A 21,482-nucleotide genomic window follows, 5' to 3' on the forward strand; every position below is an offset into this window, starting at 1 on the left:
GCAGCCTCTATCCTCTGCCAGACTCTCAAAATGTTTCACGCTCTGACCTGCCGGAATGCGGCAGATCCTGGGCCTCAAGCTGGATGGTATTTAAAAGGGGAGAAAAGTCTTTTTAGGCTTCTCGGTGAAACAGATATTTTCACCAAAAATGAAAGTCCCTTTTGTAAAAAATTGTTGGACTTTTGCAGGGGAGGGATAGCTCAGTGGCTTGAGCATTAGCTTGCTAAACCCAGGGTTGTGAGTTCAATCCTTGAGGGTGCCATTTAGGGATCCAGGCCAAAAATTGGGGATTGGTCCTGCTTTGAGCAGGGGGTTGGACTAGATGACCTCCTGAGGTCCCTTCCAACCCTGATATTCTATGAACTTGTTTCTGGTTTTGTGATTTCTCTCCTGCCTCTTCCCCCCCCCCCCCCCCACAGTTTTTAGTTTTTCAACAAAAATCTAAAAAATTGCAAAGAAAATTTTCAAACAAAACCCTACATTTTTGACATTTTTTGCAGCGGGGAAAAAATGATTTTCTGACTAGTTCTAGTGCAGCGCGCTCTGAATGCCCATTGGAGCTGAGGAGAAATGTACACTGTCTAACCCCTGAATCAACCGTGGTATGAGAAGAAATGGGGTCATCTGGGATCAGTCAATCAAGGACCCATGAAGCAAATTCGGAATCAGCATCCTCACCAGAGGAGCTCTCTGCTTCAATATTTCCACTCCAAGTAGATTGGTGACTAAAAATATTTTGCTGCTAAACTTTACTCGGGGGTGAGAGCTTTTATGTGGTCTGCATTGCTGGCATTGGCTTCCAGTAGCGAGTGCTTGGATTGGTCGCAAACCCTGAAAACAAGCACAGAGCCATCTGTCTGGAGTCTGGACTTTATTAGGATTACCTCAGTAAGATCGATTTTATTTTTGTTCAGTTCAATTTAAACAATGTCTGCACAGATTGGGGATTTGGTAGTTGTAACACCCAGAAAAAATGTGCCAGGGGAAGAAGTGAAAAGGTCATTGTAGGTGGGCACCCATCTGAAAACACCAGAACCTAACTATAACCACACCAGGACCATAATACTGAGGGGTCCATGCCTGCTCTTTGACTGGCTGTGCTCCCGAGGTGGGGTCAGTCCATCTCTGTGCCTGTCACAGGCTCGCAGTGTTTGCCTGAAATACTCCATCCACCCTGGTGAACCTGCTGGGAAATCGTTAATTGTGTTCTGCTGAGTCTCCAAGGCAGGTAACTCATTACCCCACTTGGATATAAGGGAGGTAGGACAGGCCCTCTGGGGACTGAGGATCTGGGGTGTAGGCTGAGTAGTCAAGAAAGAGGAGCCTTAGGCGCACCCAAGCCACGGGAGAAAGTTTGAGTTGAACATTATCTTATTGTGGCCTTGTTAATAAAGCCAACCCTCAGGAGGCAGCGAGTTTGGATTCTACACAGTGTGTGGCCAGTGTCTATAGTGCAGCCTGGGAAAGGGACTGGATCACAGCCTGGCAGTCTAGTCTAATCATAGCGCTCCAAGCACTGTTGTTTCTAATATGCTAGCAGCAGACACTAGCATAAGCCGAGATGGTCGCAAGTCACGCGGTTTGGATCCAGGCCCAGTCTACCTAAAGTTAATGGGAAAGCAGCCATTGGGTTCAGCCAAAGCAGAGAAAGAGCATAACAGCCAAATCCAGCTCCTACTCCAGATTCCCCTAACGTACGAGGCTCAGTGTGAAGATGCTATCTGGGCTAGATTGCCTTACTGTAAAATGTTCCCAACCTCCAATGGTCCCTGGCCTGACAGAGCATCTGGTGGGGGTGGGTACGTGTGTGTGACAGAAAGTATCCTTGTTTGTGACAATCTGAGAGCCTGCCTGGGCTGCACTCTACGTGCTATCAGCATGTCGGGCCAAAGTCCCATAGCAGGCTACCGAGAGCACAGAAAGGGAGAAAAGCCCCAGGAGAAGGAGTGTTTGCTCCAGGAGATGACTGCCAACAAGAGAGCAATTTGCTGAAGACAGAATGGTGGCACTGGGCCATGACAGTGCAGGAGCACTATTGACTCAGCAAAGGAAGGGAAACAAAAGGGCATGTGGGGCAAATCCCACAGCCTTGAGTCAGGCTGCATGGCTGCTGGCTTCAGGCATTGCACCTAGCTAGCACAGCTCCAGCCTGGACTCTGGCAGGGGCCACTGGGTGCGCTGAACCCCAACTGATTGCAAAACACGGCCCTTGGGCGATGTTCTTATCTCTCCCTCCAGACCACACCCTCCATCGCTTGTGCTGGGGCGAGGGCCAGGTCACTGAGAGTTTATGGAAAATAACGAAGCAGATCTCAGCTGCTAAATAATTATTAGCTGCTATGAATGCTGACTCTAAGCCCCATGGGGATTTCAAGGCTGGCTGAGCTGGGGAAGACAGGTGAGAGGGTGTGGGGGGGTGGCGGCAGATGTTTGCTGGAAAATTACTGTTTAATTATTTAGTGCTATGTTCCGACTATATGGCACACAGTATATGAGAAAAAGAAAGACAGGGGAAGGGCAGGCGACACATAAACCTTTGCAGGCCCCTTTCTTCCAACCACTTGGAGTGCTCTGTGCCACATTCCCAACCCAGCTAGTGTAAATACATGAAACTCCACGGAAGTGAATGATGCTGCTTCTGCTTAGACCTGCAGTGAATGTGGCCCTTCATAGGGGCTTTGGAAGATCTTCCTCTTTGGATCGCTCCAGGCTTGGTGATGGTTCTGTGTCCAGCCAAAGCTAGGTCCTTTAATCCAAAGCTATCAGCCCATCAGTATGTTTGCTGGGCGTCGCAGCCTAAGAACTCCATCCTCAGGGCAATGTGGTTTTGCCACCGGCGGGGGTGTATCCTTAGATACCGGGCAAAGAGTGGAGGATCCAGGGAGTTCACCACTGTGCTGAAGTGATTTTGGTTGCCCTTGAAGATCTGAAAGGAGGAAGAAATCGTTGGCACTTTCTCTGCTCTGCCATGTCAGGGCTGCTCACTCCCCCAGTGGGGAAAGATTCAGAGATTCATCCCAGGAACCAGCCCCTGGATGTCAGTGGAGTTACTCTAGGCAGGAATCTCATTCAGCTGGGGGTAGGACAATGCTAAGGAAGGCGATCCCTGTATCTGAAGGGCACAGGAGGGGAATTATTTCAGGTGGTGCAAGCAGACGATATACCTGGGAGGAGTGGGAAGAAAGGAAGCAAAGGAGGGGGAGGGTTCTAAACAACAGGGTCTATCAGATTGCAGCAGAGATTCCCAGGGAAAGGGGTAGAAGCTTCATCACTTGGGAAATTTAAAAATAAACAGGACAAAGATCTGGAGAATAAACTAGAGGAAGCAGTTCTGCACTGGCTTGGGTGTAGACAGCTAATTGCTCTAATAGGCTTTCTCTATCATTCTGTTACAGCCCGGGTCTACTATATGGGGGGGGAGCAGTGTATGGGGTGGTGTTTAACATCTTTATTAATGACCTGGATGTCGGTATGGAGAGCATACTGATGAAATGTGCAGATGACTCAAAGCTGGGGGACGGGTGCCAACACTTTTGAGGATAGAGCTAAAATTCAGAAGGATCTTGATAAATTGGAGAAATGGGCTATAGACAACAAAATGAAATTCAACAAAGACAAATGGAAGGTGCTGCACTTAGAGAAGAAAAGCCAAATGTACAGATACAGAATGGTGGATAACTGGCGTGGCAGCCACACTGCTGAAAAAGATCTGGGAGCTGTTGTGTATCACAACCTCAACATAAGTCAGCAATGCGATGCTGTTGCAAAAAAAGCAAATACAATTTTAGGTTGCATTAACAGAGGCATAGCATGCAAGTCACGGGAAGTGATAGTACTGCTCTAGTCGGCGCTGGTTAGGCCTCAGCTGGAGTACTGTGTCCAGTTTTGGTCACCAATGTATAGAAAGGATTTAGTGAAACTGGAAGGGATCCAGAGGTGAGCGACAAAGATAATCAAAGGGATGGAATGTAAGCTGTATGAGCACAGGCTGCAGGAACTGCATATGTTTAATTTGGAAGAGAAGAGATTGCGGGGGGGATGTGATAGCGGTCTTCAAATATTTGAAAACTGCCATTAAAAAGATGGAGAAAATTTGTTTTCTCTTGCCACAGAGGGCAGGACAAGAGGCAACGGGTTCAAACTACAGCACAGCAGATTTAGATTAAGTCTCAGGAGAAACTTCCTAGCCTTAAGAACAGTAAGACAATGGAACAGACTCCTCGGGAGATTGTGGAAGCTCTTTCACTGGAGGTTTTCAAAAGAAGGCTGGATAGCCACCTGTCTTGAATGGGTCAGACCCAATAAATCCTGCATCTTGGTAGGGTTAGTTCAGATGGCCCCTGCAGTCCCTTCTAACCCTCTGGGTCTATGATTCTTATACACAGAGGGAATACACATACTAATAGACTGTTGCTGTGTCATGAGTTCTTCCCATTACCCAAGTGCTGCAGTACACATGGTAATCAGTTCTCCTCCATTATCCCCATCCCCTTGGGCCATTGCACAGTCAGGATTTTACCAAGTCTCTTATTCTGGCCTGCAAGTTTCTAATTTGTGGGTGATGCGTGTTTTCAACAAGTCCCTGTACTTTGCTTTCTGACGGGCCAGGTGGCACAAGGGCTGATGCAGTTCCAAGCAGGGCTGATGGAATTCTGCACCATTGCAAGGCTTCATATCGGCACAAGCACCAATGGGCACAATGGCAGGAAACCATACCTTAGAGCTGGGTGAAATTTTTTGGACAAAACTCTTTCTCACCTCAAAACTCATGCATTTGTGTCAAATTCTCTGAATTGTTTTGGTCAAGAAAAAAATGCAAAAAAATGGAAAATAGATATTTCGATTCAAAATGACTTTTTGTTTCAAATTTTGCTTCAATTTTATTTTTAAAGGGTTAGAAAATCTTTGGAACAAACGGAAAAGTTTTGGTTTGGGCGAGGTATTTTCAAATGGGGAAAAATATGCACAGCCCTGCAACAAGGCTATCCTCCCTCTGCCTCCAGCTGCACTGTGCTATGCTATCCACATGCAGCAACCACCCCAGGCACTCCTAGCAAGTGCAACTCAGGAAATGTTTGTTTGCCAAGTGGGGTTGCTGCATCTCTCCTTGGCTAGTGCCCTGAAAAGACAGTTTTGTTTCAATGGTAGAACAGATGAATTACCTTAGTCCCATAGCACCCTGCAACACACTTAGGCTATGTTTACCCTTTAAAGCACCATAGTGCATCAGTGTAGACAGCACCTTCACTGACGGGAGGGGCTCTCCAATCACTGCAGTAAATCCACCTCCCCGAGAGGCTGTAGCTAGGTCGACAGAAGAATTCATCCATTGACTTAGGCCTGGTCTACGCTACAGAGTTAGGTCGACACACACAAGGCAGCCTGACCTAACTCAAAGCATCTACACTAAAATTTCGCTCCCATTGATGTAACTGCCCCATTACACTGACTCCGTGAGAGGCGTAGAGTCAATGTTGATGTAGTTAGGTTGACACAGGTCAGTGTGTCATTGACTGTTACTGGTTTTCAGAAGCCATCCTACAATGCCCCACACTGACAGTACAATTGGTACAACCGCTCCTGGGGAGGACATGCACCACTAACACAAGGAGCAAAAGTGATTTAATTACTGTGCAATTACTTGGTACATAACTAAGGCTTGGTCTACACTACATCAGAGATAAAAGTATGCCGGTACTTTCCAGTACGGCCTACCGGCAAGAGCTGGTGCACCGTACCAGGGTGGATCGGCTTCCCCAGGCGCAATTTAAAGGGCCTGCAGCTCCCAGCAGCAGCTGGAGCCCCCGGGCCTTTAAATTGCTGCCAGATCCCTGGGGTAGCGGCGGCGGGGCTGGGGCGGCAATTTAAAGGGCCCGGGGCAGTAGCGGCGGCCAAGCCCAGGGCCCTTTAAATCATCCCCGGAGCCATGCCGTCACTTCCCCAGAGCTCCGGCAGGCTCTGGGGACGATTTAAAGGGCCCGGGGCGGTAGTGGCGGCTGGAGCCCCGTCCCCGGAGCCCTGCTGCCGGAGCCCTGGAGAAGCGGTGGTGAGGCTCCAGGGATGATTTAAATGGCCTAGGGCTTGGTCGTCACTACCGCCCTGGGCCCTTTAAACCGCTGCCAGAGCCCCCGGCTGCCGCTGTTATCCCGGCGGGAGGAGGGGAGGGGGAAGGAGGCACTTACTGATACAGGGTGGTCCGGGGCTGGCTCTGACCCCCCAGCCCGCTCCTTCCGCCCAAGGCCCCATCCTTTCCAGGGGCCTGTGCTGGCCCGAGCCCTGTACTGGTAAGTCCCTAGACTTCTTTCACCCCTGCACTACATACTTACTTCAGTATAACTATGTGAAAAATACACCCACCCTGAGCAACGGAGTTCTACCAACCTGTGTAGATAGCGCTATGTCAAGGGGAGAGCTTCTCCCGCCAACACAGTGACCGCCTTTCACGGAGGTGGAGTTATTAAGCTGACAGGAGAGCTCTCTCCCATCGGCTTAGAGCATCTTCACCAGACAGGCTGCAGCTGTGCCAATGTAAATTTGTAATGTAGACCTGCTCTTAGGTCGACATAATTTTGTAGTGTAGACAAGCCTTAGCGCTGTCTACAAAGGGACTTTTAGGTTGGCTTAACTGGTCACTCAAGGATTTTTCACACCCCTGAGCAACGTTTGACTAATTTTCTAGTGTAGATCAGCCCTTTCCCTGGAATAGGGGTTTACAGCTGGCTGAGGGGGACTGAAAGCTACTAATGGCTCTGACTAATGAGTCTGATCCAAAGCAAATATAGACTCTGGTAAAGCCAATGGTTGTGCCAAGCACTGTTTTTTAGGCTCAATGGAAGGAGCAAACAACACCCTTTATGTAGCAGAGACAATGGAGGGCTTGCCCAAAGTACTTGGCAGTTCAATGGGCTGAGTACAAACTCAGGGGCTAGGAGACTGGTTTGGAAGCCTGTGTGTGTTAGCAGAAGAAAGCCAGCAGGATGACTGGAGAAGCTGTAAGTGTGATCCTGAGAGGAAGCTGAGCTCACTGGAGGATAAGAACCCAGTTGTCCAGTATTAAACCAGACAGTCCTGCTTTTCTAGGGTATGTCCCACTTCTGCACAGAAAAAAATGGACGTGGTTTTGTTCGGGTGGGGGATGCCCTTCTGAAGAGCAGTGTGCTCTTAACAATGACGTGTCCCCCGCTGCCCCATGCAGCATGACCTTGTATGCACTGTGCGTCCAAGTTCCGACCAGTGGGGGTAGGGTCACGCTGGCAGGGTCAGGGTCATGCCATTCTCAGAAGTACTGGAATGTCCAGTATTCAGGAATGAGTGACTGGCCCCCTACTGGAGGGGCAGACATGGGAATTTTATAGCCAAGAAACTGCCTGTGTTGTTTCTTCCTACCTTTTGAGAGAACCAGGACTTTGTGTGCATTCTTGTAGATAAACAGGATTGTTCCAAGAACAGACCTGACTCCTAGCACCAACTTCTCATCCTAGCAGAAAAAACCCTGCAAGGCTGCAAACACTGACTAATTGCTCCATCCAAAGAGACAACATCACAACCCTGGCAGCACATCACTGCCAAGTGGCCCTTGAATTGCCCATGACAAAAGCCCCAGGAGTTGCTGTTGGTTAAATAAAGGATACAGATGGGTTGCAAGCCCCTCTCCAAGTGTGAGCCAGCAGGGCCATCCTTAGGATTTATGGGGCTCTATGCAGTATTACTAAACTGGTGCCCCTATGCCCAATGGCAGCTCGGGCTTGCATGTATATTTTAGAAAAGGGTGGTCTTTTGAAGGTTTTATTAAAAAAATATATGCCTGAAGATCCAAGCATTTGAGGCTAAAGATGAATACCAGATTGTACATCTAAAAATCTATGCAAGGATTTTTTAGAGATGTGATTTTATAATCTTCAGCAACACACTAATGAAATATTTTTAAAGCAAATTTTAAACTAAGGTCCTGTAGACTAACATGTTCTGAGTAAATATTACAGTAATGCACAACTGTTTTTGTCAGTAAAATTCAGAAACTGACAGTATATACCTGGGGTTTGGCAAATGCCTGTTAAATTTGCTTCATTACCACTTGAATGGCTCTTTAAAAGTTTCAGTGTTATCCTAATAGGTCTGGCAGACTGGAAGGCTTTTCACAGAATCATAGATTTCAGAGTAACAGCCATGTTAGTCTGTATTCGCAAAAAGAAAAGGAGTACTTGTGGCACCTTAGAGACTAATTTCAGAGTAGCAGCCGTGTTAGTCTGTATTCGCAAAAAGAAAAGGAGTACTTGTGGCACCTTAGAGACTAACAATTTTATTTGAGCATAAGCTTTCGTGAACTACAGCTCACTTCATCGGATACCCGATGAAGTGAGCTGTAGCTCACGAAAGCTTATGCTCAAACAAATTTGTTAGTCTCTAAGGTGCCACAAGTACTCCTTTTCTTAGAGACTAACAAATTTATTTGAACATAAGCTTTCGTGAGCTACAGCTCACTTCATTGGATGCATTCGGTGGAAAATACAGTGGGGAGATTTATTTACACACACAGAGAACATGAAACAATGGGTGTTATCATACACACTGTAAGGACAGTGATCTCTTAAGATGAGCCATCATCGGCAGAAGTTGGAGGAAGGAGGAAAACCTTTCATGGTGACAAGCAAGGTGGGCCATTTCCAGCAGTTAACAAGAACATCTGAGGAACAGTGGGGGGTGGGGTGGGGGGGAGAAATAACATGGGGAAATAGTTTTACTTTGTGTAATGACTCATCCACTCCCAGTCTCTATTCAAGCCTAAGTTAATTGTATCCAGTTTGCAAATTAATTCCAATTCAGGAGTCTCTCGTTGGAGTCTGTTTTTGAAGTTTTTTTGTTGAAGGATAGCCAATCTTAGGTCTGTAATCGAGTGACCGGAGAGATTGAAGTGTTCTCTGACTGGTTTTTGAATGTTATAATTCTTGATGTCTGATTTGTGTCCATTTATTCTTTTACGTAGAGACTGTCCAATGTACATGGCAGAGGGGCATTGCTGGCACATGATGGCATATATCACATTGGTAGATGCGCAGGTGAACGAGCCTCTGATAGTGTGGCTGGTGTGATTAGGCCCTATGATGGTGTCCCCTGAATAGATATGTGGACAGAGTTGGCAACGGGCTTTGTTGCAAGAATAGGTTCCTGGGTTAGTGGTTCTGTTGTGTGGTGTGTGGTTGCTGGTGAGTATTTGCTTCAGGTTGGGGGGCTGTCTGTAAGCAAGGACTGGACTGTCTCCCAAGATGTGTGAGAGTGATGGGTCGTCCTTCAGGATAGGTTGTAGATCCTTGATGATGTGTTGGAGAGGTTTAAGTTGGGGGCTGAAGGTGATGGCTAGTGGCGTTCTGCTATTTTCTTTGTTGGGCCTGTCCAGTAGTAGGTGACTTCTGGGTACTCTTCTGGCTCTGTCAATCTGTTTCTTCACTTCATCAGGTGGGTATTGTAGTTGTAAGAATGCATGATAGAATGCATCCGATGAAGTGAGCTGTAGCTCACGAAAGTTTATGCTCAAATAAATTTGTTAGTCTCTAAGGTGCCACAAGTACTCCTTTTCTTCATAGAATCATAGAATGATAGAATATCAGGGTTGGAAGGAACCTCAGAAGGTCATCTAATCCAACCCCTGGCTCAAAGTAGGACCAATCCCCAACTAAATTATCTCAGCCAGGGCTTTGTCAAGCCAGATCTTTTTCACTTTTAAGTACTGGATCCCCTCCAGAGGAAGACTCAGCAGGCTGCAGCAGCCAGCTGTGGTCGGAGCCTGCAGGAAAGGTCAGAACAGGGATAGGAAGAGGTGGCGGGTGGAGACTAAGACCCAGCGGTGCCCCATATTTTTGGATGTCCTACACAGCATAGCTGGGTATGCCTAAGGACAGCCCTGAGTACCAGTATTTGTGATCCCTTGGGCTTTCCCTGGTATCCCAGGCACCAGCCTGGATCTGTTTACCTTCTCCTCGCCATCCTGGAGAACTGGAGTCCAACGCGAGCCGTCCTGACTGCTGGAGACAGCAAACTCCTTCACAAACATTTTACTGAAGATGGCTTTGGCGCCCTGGGTTACAATTCCAGTGACTCTCATGATCTTCTCAAAGTCCACCTGCAACCACTCATTGGGGCTGTTCACCTGGGGAATGACACACCAGCCTTCATGTCCCCTTCAGAAATACCCATCAGACATGGTGCAAACGGTCCCCTCAGCTCTCAACATGTCAGAACTTTTACTTAGCCATGTCCAGTCCCTCCCACTACTCTCAGAATGTCTTCAGCTCCAGGGAGCAGACAGGCCAAAGCCCTTTCTATGCCGTAACCTTGAACCAAGTTGGTAACCATCTCTGGACATGATTGGTGCTAAAACTTCAGAACAATTTCAGCTAACCAGGTGTTGCCCTGCTAGACTGGCACATAGCATGCTTCTGGAACCAAATGAGGACACTTATTTCCTTGTGTGAGTAGAATCTCCTGACAGAATCTGTGTCACCAGGTTGGCCAGCCCTCCTTCCCAGCCTCTTTGCAGTAGGGCATCCCAAAATGCATTGCTTCATGTACTCCGCTGAGGCATTGTGGGATAGCTACCCTGATTTTCCCACAGTGCCCTGATACAAACATGGCAGGGAGCATGATCGGTGCAGATGCACAAACCCATTGGAGACATGTGTGTTGCGAAAAAGGCTGCTGTGGGGACACAACTCAGCCTGGTGTGTTGTAAGCATGGCAGACAAGAGTGTCGCAGTCACAGTTTATTTGTATTGTGGATGGGGCCTAAATGTTCTACAAGGTGCTGCTGGATCCAAAGAGACTTTGAACTGAACTGGCCTCACTCTCAGAGGGGCTGAGCCACTGCAGGTCCCACTAATGTCAGTGGGAAGGAATGGTGAGTGCTCAACATTTCTGAACATCAGGCCAGGGATCACAGCTCATGCTAAGTGCACTCACTGTTCCTATTCTCATCTCTGTAACGCATCCTGCTGAGAGAGACCAGAACTGGTGTAGTTATGATCTGACCCACAGCCAGATCTCCTGCACCCTGCCATACAAAACCTCCTGCTCAGACTGGAGCAGCTATGATTGACCCACAGCTACTGCTCCTCTACCATTCTCCACAGGGTCTCCTGTCAGGAGAGGTGGGGAGTGTGGCGAGCCAGTGCTCTGTCACTAGCTCAGTGCTCCTGCGGGCTGGGAAACCCCCATTTAAAAGTGGGGCATGCCCCCTGGTTACCTTTGGCTTCCAGGCATTAGTCCTCTCCTGCAGGTTAAGTCGGGCTTGGGAGGGAGCCCAGCTGGAGAACATGTTCTCACTGTAGGAGGAGGCGGAGATCTGCTGGTTGGAAATACTTTTGTTCTCCATTCCTAAAGGCATGGAACAGCCTGGAAGAGAGTTGAAGCAATAGAAACCAAGATGCCTTCTGGTTGCCTATTACTCCCATTTGGTGGCCTACAGGCCAACATATAGGAGGCAGCATCTGTTATCACATCAAGAGCACCTGTCACAGTCCTGCTGTGCACGTACCTTACCTGGCTATATTTCAGCTTCTGCAATCCCCTGCCAGCCCAGCTCCCATGTCTCCAGAACAGTCCTGTGCATGGGACACACACCCAACACCCAAAGCAGCTCCTGCTCCCTCCAGCCTGCTCTCGCTGGGGGGAGAAGGGGGGATTGTTTTCCTTGAGTCACTCAGGAGGAAATAGAACAAGGAGTACTTGTGGCACCTTAGAGGGTACTCCTTGTTCTTTTTGCTGATACAGACTAACATGGCTACCACTCTGAAACCTGTCAGGAGGAAATGTCCTTCACTCCCCAACATGCCTCCACATATCCAGCCCCAGTGTGTGTGGGAGGAGGGGACTCCATCTACTCACCTGCTCCCCATCACTCCCCTAGACAGAAATAGCAGCTGACTAAAAACCAAAAGCAAACAGGGTTCTAAACACAGCCTTAAAACAGGTGAGGATCAGAAACTCTTTCTAGGAGGGCGCTCTCAGCGTGGCTAATACACCCACCCACAGCTTCAGCGTCAGCACCGAGAGCTAGCTCTGCGCTCTTCCCAGGATAGCCATAGCCATCAGCCAATAAGGAGATTTTCAAGCATCACTTACCTACCAGATGTCACTCCCTCTTCCTGTCCCCTGCAGCTAATCTTGGTGTGTCTGGTGTCAGCCCCACCACCAACCTGGTCTAACCTTGCCAGGCCCTGAGCACCCTCGTCTGTCACTGAAATCAGCGGGAGTTGAGAGTTTAGCGCCTCACAGGTGCAGGCCCCTGTCCCCCTCTGCTCCAGTGTTAGATTTTAGAGGGCATGAGGAGGAGCCAGGAGCAGAGGGCCTCATGGTGGGACTTACTGTTCAGATCACAGCCAATGAGTTCCATGCGCAGCGTGGTCCGAATGCTGTAGTGTGTGGGGTGGAGGCGGATATATCGGGCTATGATTGGGGGATTGAAACGATTATCTTTCACCCCTGTTGCATCCACATTCCCAAAGAACACCTGCAGGAAGGGAACAGATGGGGCCCTGTTTCTCCAGCGCATGCAGAAGGAAGAGGACAGAGGTCTACAAAATAATCATAGCATCATAGAATATCAGGGTTGGAAGGGACCTCAGGAGGTCATGTAGTCCAACCCCCTGCTCAAAGGAGGACCAATCCCCAACTAAATCATCCCAGACAGGGCTTTATCAAGCCTGACCTTAAAAACCTCAAAGGAAGGAGATTCCACCACCTCGCTAGGTAACGCATTCCAGTGCTTCACCACCCTCCTAGTGAAAAAGTTTTTCCTAATATCCAACCTAAACCTCCCCCACTGCTACTTGAGACCATTACCGATAATGAGTGTCAAGGGGATGGTCACTCCAGTCAGGCACTTATTAACCTTACCAGCTTCATAACCCAAGGATAAGGGCTCAGTGAAATAAATATGAAACACCATTCAAATGGATACTAATAAATACTATTATACACAACCCAAAATTAACCTCTGGAACTCACTGCCACATGATGTCACTGAAGAGTAGGTTTACAAATGGTCAGACACTTATATGGACAAAAAGATCTGCCCTGACATGAACTAGGATGCAATTACTGGAGCAATGAATCCTCATGCTTCAGGATAGAAATTTATCACCTGCTGGGATTAGGAAGATATTTACCCCCTGAGACAGCGTTGTATAATTATATGAATTGGAGGGGGTTCCGGCAGCTGCAGAAGACAGGATGCCTGCCTTCATCACATCCTGGCCTATCAGTCAGTTCTAGAAAGATGCAGCATCCTTTTCAGATCCTATCCTCTCTCCTTTACTCACCATCTGGGAGCTGGTGGCATTCCCTTTGTATCTCTTCCACCTCTCCCCATCAAGACCATAGAAGATGATGAACTGGGAGATGTAGAGGCTGGAGAGCTTTTGCCGGGCTCCCTGGGTCTTTATGCCATGAAGGATCATGGGACGCAGCAGATCCACCTACCGAGGGAATATAGAGATTCATTTCCCATAGGAAGATTGCCATTTGGTATCCATTGCCAACGATAGCGTGACTTGCGCACCGGGTTTGACTCTTCCCAGGTTTGGGGTTGGGGAGGAGCTTCCCTCCATGATATATTTTGGGAGGGTGTTGGAGAACCCTGGCTCATTGAGCAAGGATAATTTGTTAGGACCAGGCTGGGGTATCCCACACCATCAGTGTTTGCAGGGGCCACTGGGAGACCTCAGTCCACCCTCTCATCATCTTCCCCTCTGCTACTCAAACCCAAACAACCTTCTGCAATGGCACTGACAGCCCCTAAGAAATGTGCCAATCTACTTCTCTCCATTCACCCTGCAGCCCCAGTGGCCCCAGTCTCTCACAGCCAGCACGGATACTAACTGGCCTTAGGAAAATCACACCTACCAGTATGGGTTGAATGGACCAAAGATTACTACTGCCTTTGGGGAAAGAGGAGCCTCAAAAGGAGGGGACATGGTCTTCCGGTTTAAAAAAATGGGGTAGCGACTCAGGACTTATGCTCTACCAAACCTGCGAGTAACCATAGGCAAGTCACTTCAAGCTTCGGTTTCCCCATCCATACAATAGGGATAATATACAGGGTTGCTAAAAGGTTGAATGACTATTTGTGAAGCATTTTGAGATCCTTGGATGGAGCATGCTATAAGAGTATTATTATTGTGTGTGCATTGTCAGGAGATTATCACAGACACTGTGCTGGCACATTACAGTTTTATTTGCTTTGTTATAATTATCTTAACATGACAGTGACTTTTCTGGGTTTACATTTCCCTTCACATTTTCACAGCATAGTTTTGGGCATTCAATGCAACTGAAAAGGGATGAATTTAAAACTGGTAAAAGGAAACAGTCGATCATTAACCTTTGGAACTCATTGCCACAAGATATGATGGAGTCCAAGTGTGTAGCAGGATTGATAAAAGGTTCAGACATTTATATTAATAATAAGAATACCCAAAGTTATATTAGATGGGATAAAATAGTATAAGGAATATTAACTTTGAGACTTCAGGGCACAAGTCAACCCCTAACTGATAAGGGTCAGGAAGATTCTTCCCTTATGGCTAGGTTATTACAAAACTGTCTGGTAGGGGATTTTGCACCTTCCTCTGAAGCAGCTGGTACTGGTCACTGTTGGAGTCAGGATAGCGGGATGAGAGATAGCTCAGTGGTTTGAGCATTAACCTGCTAAAGCCATGGTTGTAAATTCAATTCCTGAGGGGACCATTTAGGGACCTGGGCAAAAAATTGGGGATTAGTCCTGCTTTAAGCAGGGGGTTGGACTAGATGACCTTCTGACCCCAATATTCTATGATTCCTGTTTACATGTGTGGGTTGACCTGGTGTTTATGTGAATCGGGGATGACTAGTGCTGGCTACAATACTTGTCAAGATTTTAACTATTAAAGCTGGGGGATTGCTCCCATTCTTAGGGCTAGCATCCTCACACACAGCAGTTTGAGCTAAGAATTCACTTTGAGGGTTGCAATGTTACAGTGCAGTGTTACTTAACCAATGTTATGCGTGTTACATCAATGCAGGAAAATCCACATTAAAAATAAACATGGAGGGCAGCTCATCTGTTCTGTTCATTAATAGGAAACTTCTCACCAAAAGGGAATCTGCTATTTTTCTCTCTATGCAACATGAAATATTCTTGTTTTCTCCATCAGAGGGAGGCAGATACTACTGACTTCACCAGCCTGTGGGTGAGATGCTAGGCACAAGGTGCAGGGAGGGGGTAGGCAGGCGGAGGGGACCCTTTCTGCGGCACTGGGAGTCGCGTGCTATTTCTCACTCCAGCAGCAGATCCATCTGGGGGCACTGAGGTTAGCTCCAGAGGATGCAGAACATGCGGCACCAGATGTTGAGGTCAGGATGGGAGCACAGAGTCTGGCAGGAGGGGACAAGTGGGGAAAAGGGTAACTTAAACCTGCAGGAAAAAGTGTGTATGTGTGTGTGTGTAGGGGGTTTGGAGGGGTGTGTGTGTGTGTGTGTGTAGGGGATTTGGAGGGGTGTGTGCATGTATGTGTGGAGGGGGCGTGTGTGTGTGTGTGTGTGTGTGTGTGTGTAGGGGGTTTGGATGGATGGATGTATATGCGTGTGTGTACGGGGTTTGGACGGGGGTGTGTGTATGTTTGGGGGCTAGAGGGGTGCATGTGTGTGTGTGTGTGTATGAGGGGGTTTGGAGGGGTGCGTGCATGTGTGTGTATGTGTGGAGGGGGCATGTGTGTGTGTGTGTAGGGGGTTTGGAGGGATGGGTGTATATGCTTGTGTATAGGAGGTTTGGAGGGGTGCGTGTGTGTGTATGTGTAGGATGTTCGGAGGGCTGCGTGCATGTGTATGTATGTGTGGAGGGGGCTTGGAAGGGGCATTTGTGTGTATGTGTGTAGGGGTTTGGAGGGGTGTGTGTGTCTGTGCATGTAGGGGGTTTGGAGGAGCGTGCTTATGTGTGTGTGTGTGTGTGTGTGTGTGTGTGTGTGTGTGTGTGTAAGGAGTTTGGAAGGGGGGGTGAAACATCCCAGTCTGGCAATGGCCTGAATAGCATGAGGGCACTGTAGATGTGGTGGTGGAGAAACTGAGGGGCTTTCCCAGACTGAATTGCTCACTGCCTCTTTCTGTAGCTCATCCACAGCACAAATGGCTGGTGCCTGCAGGCATCAGAGGCTACTATTAATTTCACTTAACAATGTCTCCTTCTTCCATAAGTGAAACCTACCTGAATCCAGGAGTTGCCGCTGTCAGTGCTCCAAGCATTGACAGACCCCGAATGATCTAACCGGGCCAGCCTAGGCGCCCATTGACCTGTGGAAGAACACAAGAGAGATGGGGAAGCCATTGCATGAGTTCAGTCACTGACATGGACAGACAGATGTGATGACTACAGAACCAGCAGCAGAGTCAGAGCACATCCCTCAGTGGGCCTGTCTGCTTGCCCCTCACTGTTCAGACACTGGTTCACTGTCAGATGGGAAGTGCAGGTATCAGAGAGCTCTTCACTGGTAAAATCTGGGCTCAGATTAAAAAGACAGAGAAACACAAAGTCTGGGTAACCCCACTCAGGCATCCTTGTGAAACAGAGACCTACTTCTCCCGTTTACCCTCTCTTTAACAGTAGAGGCTTAACAGGGTCTCCCCATGCATCATGTGCTGTCTGGATTGTACAGGGCCATATCTTCTTGTGAGGAGAAACAAGCATCTTGGCCACACTTCTGCTATAACAATGGCTAAAAAATGGATTCTCACTGGACTCCTTTGGGGGCTGGAGGAGGTTGCTCTCAGCTGACAGAAGAGTGCTCGCTGGCCACTGCAGGCAGGCAGAGCTGAACTTGAGATGAAGTAGTGAACTAAACAGCAAAGATGTTTTAAGGCACCTGTCTATTGCAGACGCCTCATCTAACTGTGGTTGCAATGGAATCATTCCAGGCATAGAAGGTAAGGGATAAAATCTCCAAGGCAAAGCAATGCAGCATGTTGAGGCCTCTAGGAATCAAGGAAGGGTTTGAAACCCAGTTGAATGGGCCCAGGGAAGAAGGCATTCTAGATGGTATGTATGGTATGGCTTTTGCCAGCCCCTGTCTGCTCCCTCCACAACTCCTTCAATACCGGGATGGTATCTGGTAGGAAGCAGGAACCACTCCATAAAAAAGGCTTTGTCTCGACTAGGAAAGTTGATTGAGTAGGTCAGGCCTTGCCAGCATGTGTTGGCTAAGCCTGATGAAAACTTGACGTTCCTCCTGGTCACAAGGCCAAAAAATCCAGCACTCACCGTACTGCCCTGAAGCTGTGATCTGAGCATCCGCAATATTACCGGAAGCCAGGCCAAGGGGGTTCTGGCACTCTGCAACAAAGGGGAAGAGAGAGGAAAGAAGATTTATGGGCTATTTCATTTGGCCTTTGAAGCTAAGGCCTAGGTGAGCCTTCAGTCTTGGACACTGAGTTAGGTTCCCAAGTCTGGTTTGGCACAGCAGCCAGGGAGCCCACACAGTACTGCTTTGGATCCTTCCCTGGGGCTGGTGGCCATTGTACTCAGGTGACATCACCTGCCATAAGGGCGCTCAGTTAGTGCTGGGCCAGTCTTTCAGAACAAATCCACAACCTAGGACAAGTGTGGCTTGTTACCAACCCAGAGGTCAGGCCAGGCTTGCTGAAAGGTGCACCAAGTTTTGTGGGGCTTCGTGTGAACCTGGGCCAAGTTTCCAGCCACAGCTAGGGTTCAGGGGTGGGCCGTTCAAGATTTGGAGAGTAAATCACATGATACCCAGTAGTTTCAACTAGGAACCAGGCCAACTTGGCAGATTCAGTTGAGCATCATTGAACTTCTTTCAGAGTAGCAGCTGTGTTAGTCTGTATTCGCAAAAAGAAAAGGAGTACTTGTGGCACCTTAGAGACTAACAAATTTATTAGAGCATAAGCTTTCGTGAGCTACAGCTCACTTCATCGGATGCATTTGGTGGAAAAAAACTTCTTGATTCACTGAAACCTGGATTCCAAATTGAAACTCAGGATGTGGGGACCCACATGAACCAAGACAGACAACGGCTTGTGCCAACACTAGAGAATTCAAATGGCCAAGTTCCCTGCCATCTCAGTTCTGACCAGGTCCTGCTATCTGTGACCTACCACCCTGTGCAGCCAGGGTATTGAAAGCATCCCAGGATGGCAATATGCTTAGAGCCAATGCCACTTCATTGTGCTACAATGTTGCCATGTGACGAAGCGATGCTACAGAGCAATAGTGTTAACAGTCACTGTGCAGTGCAGATGTCAAGAGGCATCACAGTGCAGTGACCTGACAAGTCTCTCCTTTAAGTTTTGACAGGTGTTGAATTTAAACATAGTGTCAGAGATCTTAAACTCGCTTTAAAGAGGAGATAGAACCATGAACCCTGTTTTTTTTGCTAGCACCATAGGGACATTCCCAAATACAGCAAGAGCTGCAAAATGAGAGAACACCTCAATCCAGCCTTAGGTGTTAGTGACCCTAACTGCTACAGCTATCACAGGAGGACCCCAAAAGCCTGAACTCAGGTCCTGGCATGTAAGTAAGGCAGGAGTTGATTTTCTAGCATTTTAAAAAATTCTTTGCAGATTTTTAAATCTGTCCTTACAGACCCTTGTTCCTAATTTTGACCCTTGCGGGTGATATCAGCTTTTATTATTGGTTTATAAGCCAATCTGGGATGGTATATATTACAATTCACAGCCGCCTCTCAGAGAGTCCTCTGATACATCTCCTCTCTTTGGGTCATTGGTGTGACAGCTGTGTTGACAAATTTCTCTTCTGTGTACTGATGTCTGGCTCCCAGACCTATTTGTTGCTAGGCAGTGTCTTTTAAACACAGATCTTCATATTTCTAAGAACATCTTGGCTGACAACTCCTATCTTTTAAAGTCCCTTTGCTGATCTGCGGAGCACTGGGCTGTTTATTTCCATTATAACTTAGACTCTTAAAAAATCATAGTACTTGACACAGTCTTTTCACATCAAGCCCTTTCTAGTAAAAAGTGGATTTTGAATTTTAAGTGGCTTTTAATTTATCTTTAAACAAAGTTTTTCTGGCTCACATTTAATGCTCCTTAAGAAGAGGAAAGAGACCTTTACTATGTAAAGCCAACTATTCTACATCTTGGCAGAGGGTTAGACTAGATGACCCTTGTGGTCCCTTCTAAGCCTATGATTCTATGATTCTCTTATGTATAACAAATCAATCCTTTCCTTCTGTTGTGAAATTAGTATTTAAAATGAGGTGGAAACTGATTTACACTCTTGAGCTGGCAAAGACTTTACTGCAATTCCCAACAGATTTTGCACCACTTTACATGGTAAAGAGTGTTGCTGAACATGACCATCTGTGGCCAGCCTCTGTGACCCTTGGCGAGTCACATTGCCTCTTTGTGCCTCAGTTTACCTATCTACAAATGGGTATTTCCCTATTCAGTTAGTCAGCTGGATTAGCGCATACAGTCGTGGTGATAAGTGTATGCACATTTTTATACGTGGCCCATAGCATCTTAGGGTTTGAAAATCAGGCTGCTGGGGGCAAATTTTTAACGGTGGTTCAAGCTGGCCTCCAGTTTTGCACCCATAGTCACATGCCCCTTATTAGATGGGGGTATAATTCACTGCAGGTGTGAATGATGGCATTTAGCTATCCTGCTGTCTCTTCTATAGGCTTGGTCAGGTGGTTAGATTATTCAGTGCTGTAACTCTCATTTGCCCAGAGCAGACTGAGGGTGAAAACTGGTGTGTCCAAGTTTGAGGGCCATGAGGGTAAAATTTTCAAAAGCACCTAAGTGACCGGAGGAGCCTGAGCCCTGTTCTCCAGAGTGCCTTAGGCGAGTACTTCTGCACCTGTGAAAATACTCTCCCCTGCTGTCTAACATGAAATTCTCGGGAGGTGAATGAAGAGTCAGTGAAGGCAAATGTAGAACAAGGAGAAGAGTCACTCACTCGGGTCATACACAAGGAACAGGGCGCTCATTCCAGCCTGCTGGTGCTCTCCAACCTCACATTCCACCCGCCAGATCCCTGCGTGGGAGGGGCGCATTTCCACCGTTCCAAAGACACCTGGGTGAGAAGAATGGGAGGGAGGGCAGAACAAAGGATTATTTATTTCTAGCGGCTAAAAGAGCAGCCAATGGTGGCTATGCCCACTCCTGCTTCACTCATGCTGAGGGCAGATTGTGCTGCCATGATGCCAATTGCACTGGACTACTCATAGAGTAAAGTACTGCCCAAGGTGGGTATGGGTGCCAGGCTGCTTCCTGAGCCTTAACAGCACATTAACTGGGTCAAATTGTTCCCTGGTGTAACCTCATCAAAGACAGTACAATTAGACAGGAATGAGTTTGGCCCAATAAATGCACTTGAATTTGATACTTAATAATAATTAACAAATATATTAATTGTTTGTATTACATTGCACTTAGGAGCAGGGGCACTGGAATGGGAGAGCCAGGGGGCCATGGCCCCATCACTTTTTACCAGCCATAAAGCTGAGCGACAGGGGCAAGGTGGTGGAGAGGAGTGAGTGGGGGCTAGGGTCTTGGGGGAAGAGGCAGTGCAGGGGCGGGAGCAGTGTGAGGGCGGGGGCTCATGGAGAAGGGACTGTGTGAGGATAGGCTTTGGGGGGAATGGATGGTGCGAGGGCAGAGCTTTGGGTGGGAAGGGCCAGTGCAGGGGCTGGGCCTGGGGGTATTGCAGCACTGGGATGGGGCCATGGTTTGGGCATCTGTAGCCCGCCCCACCTCTAGGGCGCTTCCACCACTCATTCCTAGGAGCCCTAGTCACGGACAAGGAGCTCATCGTGCGAAGTGCTGGACAAACAAAACAAGACTCTTCAAAGCCCGTAAGGCATCACTAGCTAACGACCATTTGGATCCACATATTTGAGGCAGTGTTGGTTCCAGGGCCTATTTCTCAGGCTGAGAGGCACTCGTCTATTTAGCTACCCCTTGATGTCAGGTTGGTGCCATGTCCACCCTAATCAGAGTGCATCAGTTGCACTAAGCTAGGTGGGCACTCTTTGGAGCTTAGCTGCTGGCATGCCTGCTTCTCCTGCATCAGTCCTCTCCAGAAGACAGGTTAGCTCCCAGCACCTGGGTCAACTCTTACCAGGATAGAGGTTGTAGACTCCCATTCGATATTCATGGTTCGTCCTAATGGCAAACAGTTGCCCGTGAAAATAGACCGAGTGGATGTCCTCAGTGCCGCCCACATTCAGCAGGTACCATCGCACCCTTTGGTGCTGAGCCATCACCAGCCCAGGCAGTGCGTCCATCACGTAGCCGTTGATAGCTGGAGGAGAAGAACACACTTGGGACGAGCTGTGGCAGGGGAGAGGTTCAAAGTCTGCAGACAGCAGCAGCCACACTGAAGTGGGCTGAGGTCACTCTTGCTGTTACCCAGGGGATGGGCAAGGAAGGGGATTCTGAAGCCCTTGATCTGACGTTCTGCTCTAACAGCA

General features: G+C 48.1%; 1 protein-coding gene across 1 annotated transcript in view; it reads right to left on the reverse strand.

Moving 5' to 3' along the window:
- Nucleotides 1-858: 858 nt before the first annotated feature.
- The window catches only part of F8 (coagulation factor VIII), a 74,203-nt gene continuing 53,579 nt past the window's right edge, over nucleotides 859-21,482 (reverse strand). The window contains exons 18-26 of the mRNA XM_038416083.2: nucleotides 21,131-21,313; nucleotides 19,967-20,083; nucleotides 17,282-17,353; nucleotides 16,232-16,317; nucleotides 13,314-13,469; nucleotides 12,358-12,502; nucleotides 11,237-11,385; nucleotides 9,968-10,144; nucleotides 859-2,926 (exon numbers count right to left, since the gene is read on the reverse strand). Coding sequence (XP_038272011.1) covers nucleotides 2,771-2,926; nucleotides 9,968-10,144; nucleotides 11,237-11,385; nucleotides 12,358-12,502; nucleotides 13,314-13,469; nucleotides 16,232-16,317; nucleotides 17,282-17,353; nucleotides 19,967-20,083; nucleotides 21,131-21,313 — 1,241 coding nt within the window. The 3' untranslated portion in view covers nucleotides 859-2,770. The remainder of the gene's footprint in view (nucleotides 2,927-9,967; nucleotides 10,145-11,236; nucleotides 11,386-12,357; nucleotides 12,503-13,313; nucleotides 13,470-16,231; nucleotides 16,318-17,281; nucleotides 17,354-19,966; nucleotides 20,084-21,130; nucleotides 21,314-21,482) is intronic.

The sequence above is a fragment of the Dermochelys coriacea genome, chromosome 9, assembly GCF_009764565.3.
Source record: "Dermochelys coriacea isolate rDerCor1 chromosome 9, rDerCor1.pri.v4, whole genome shotgun sequence".
Taxonomy (NCBI): domain Eukaryota; kingdom Metazoa; phylum Chordata; order Testudines; family Dermochelyidae; genus Dermochelys; species Dermochelys coriacea.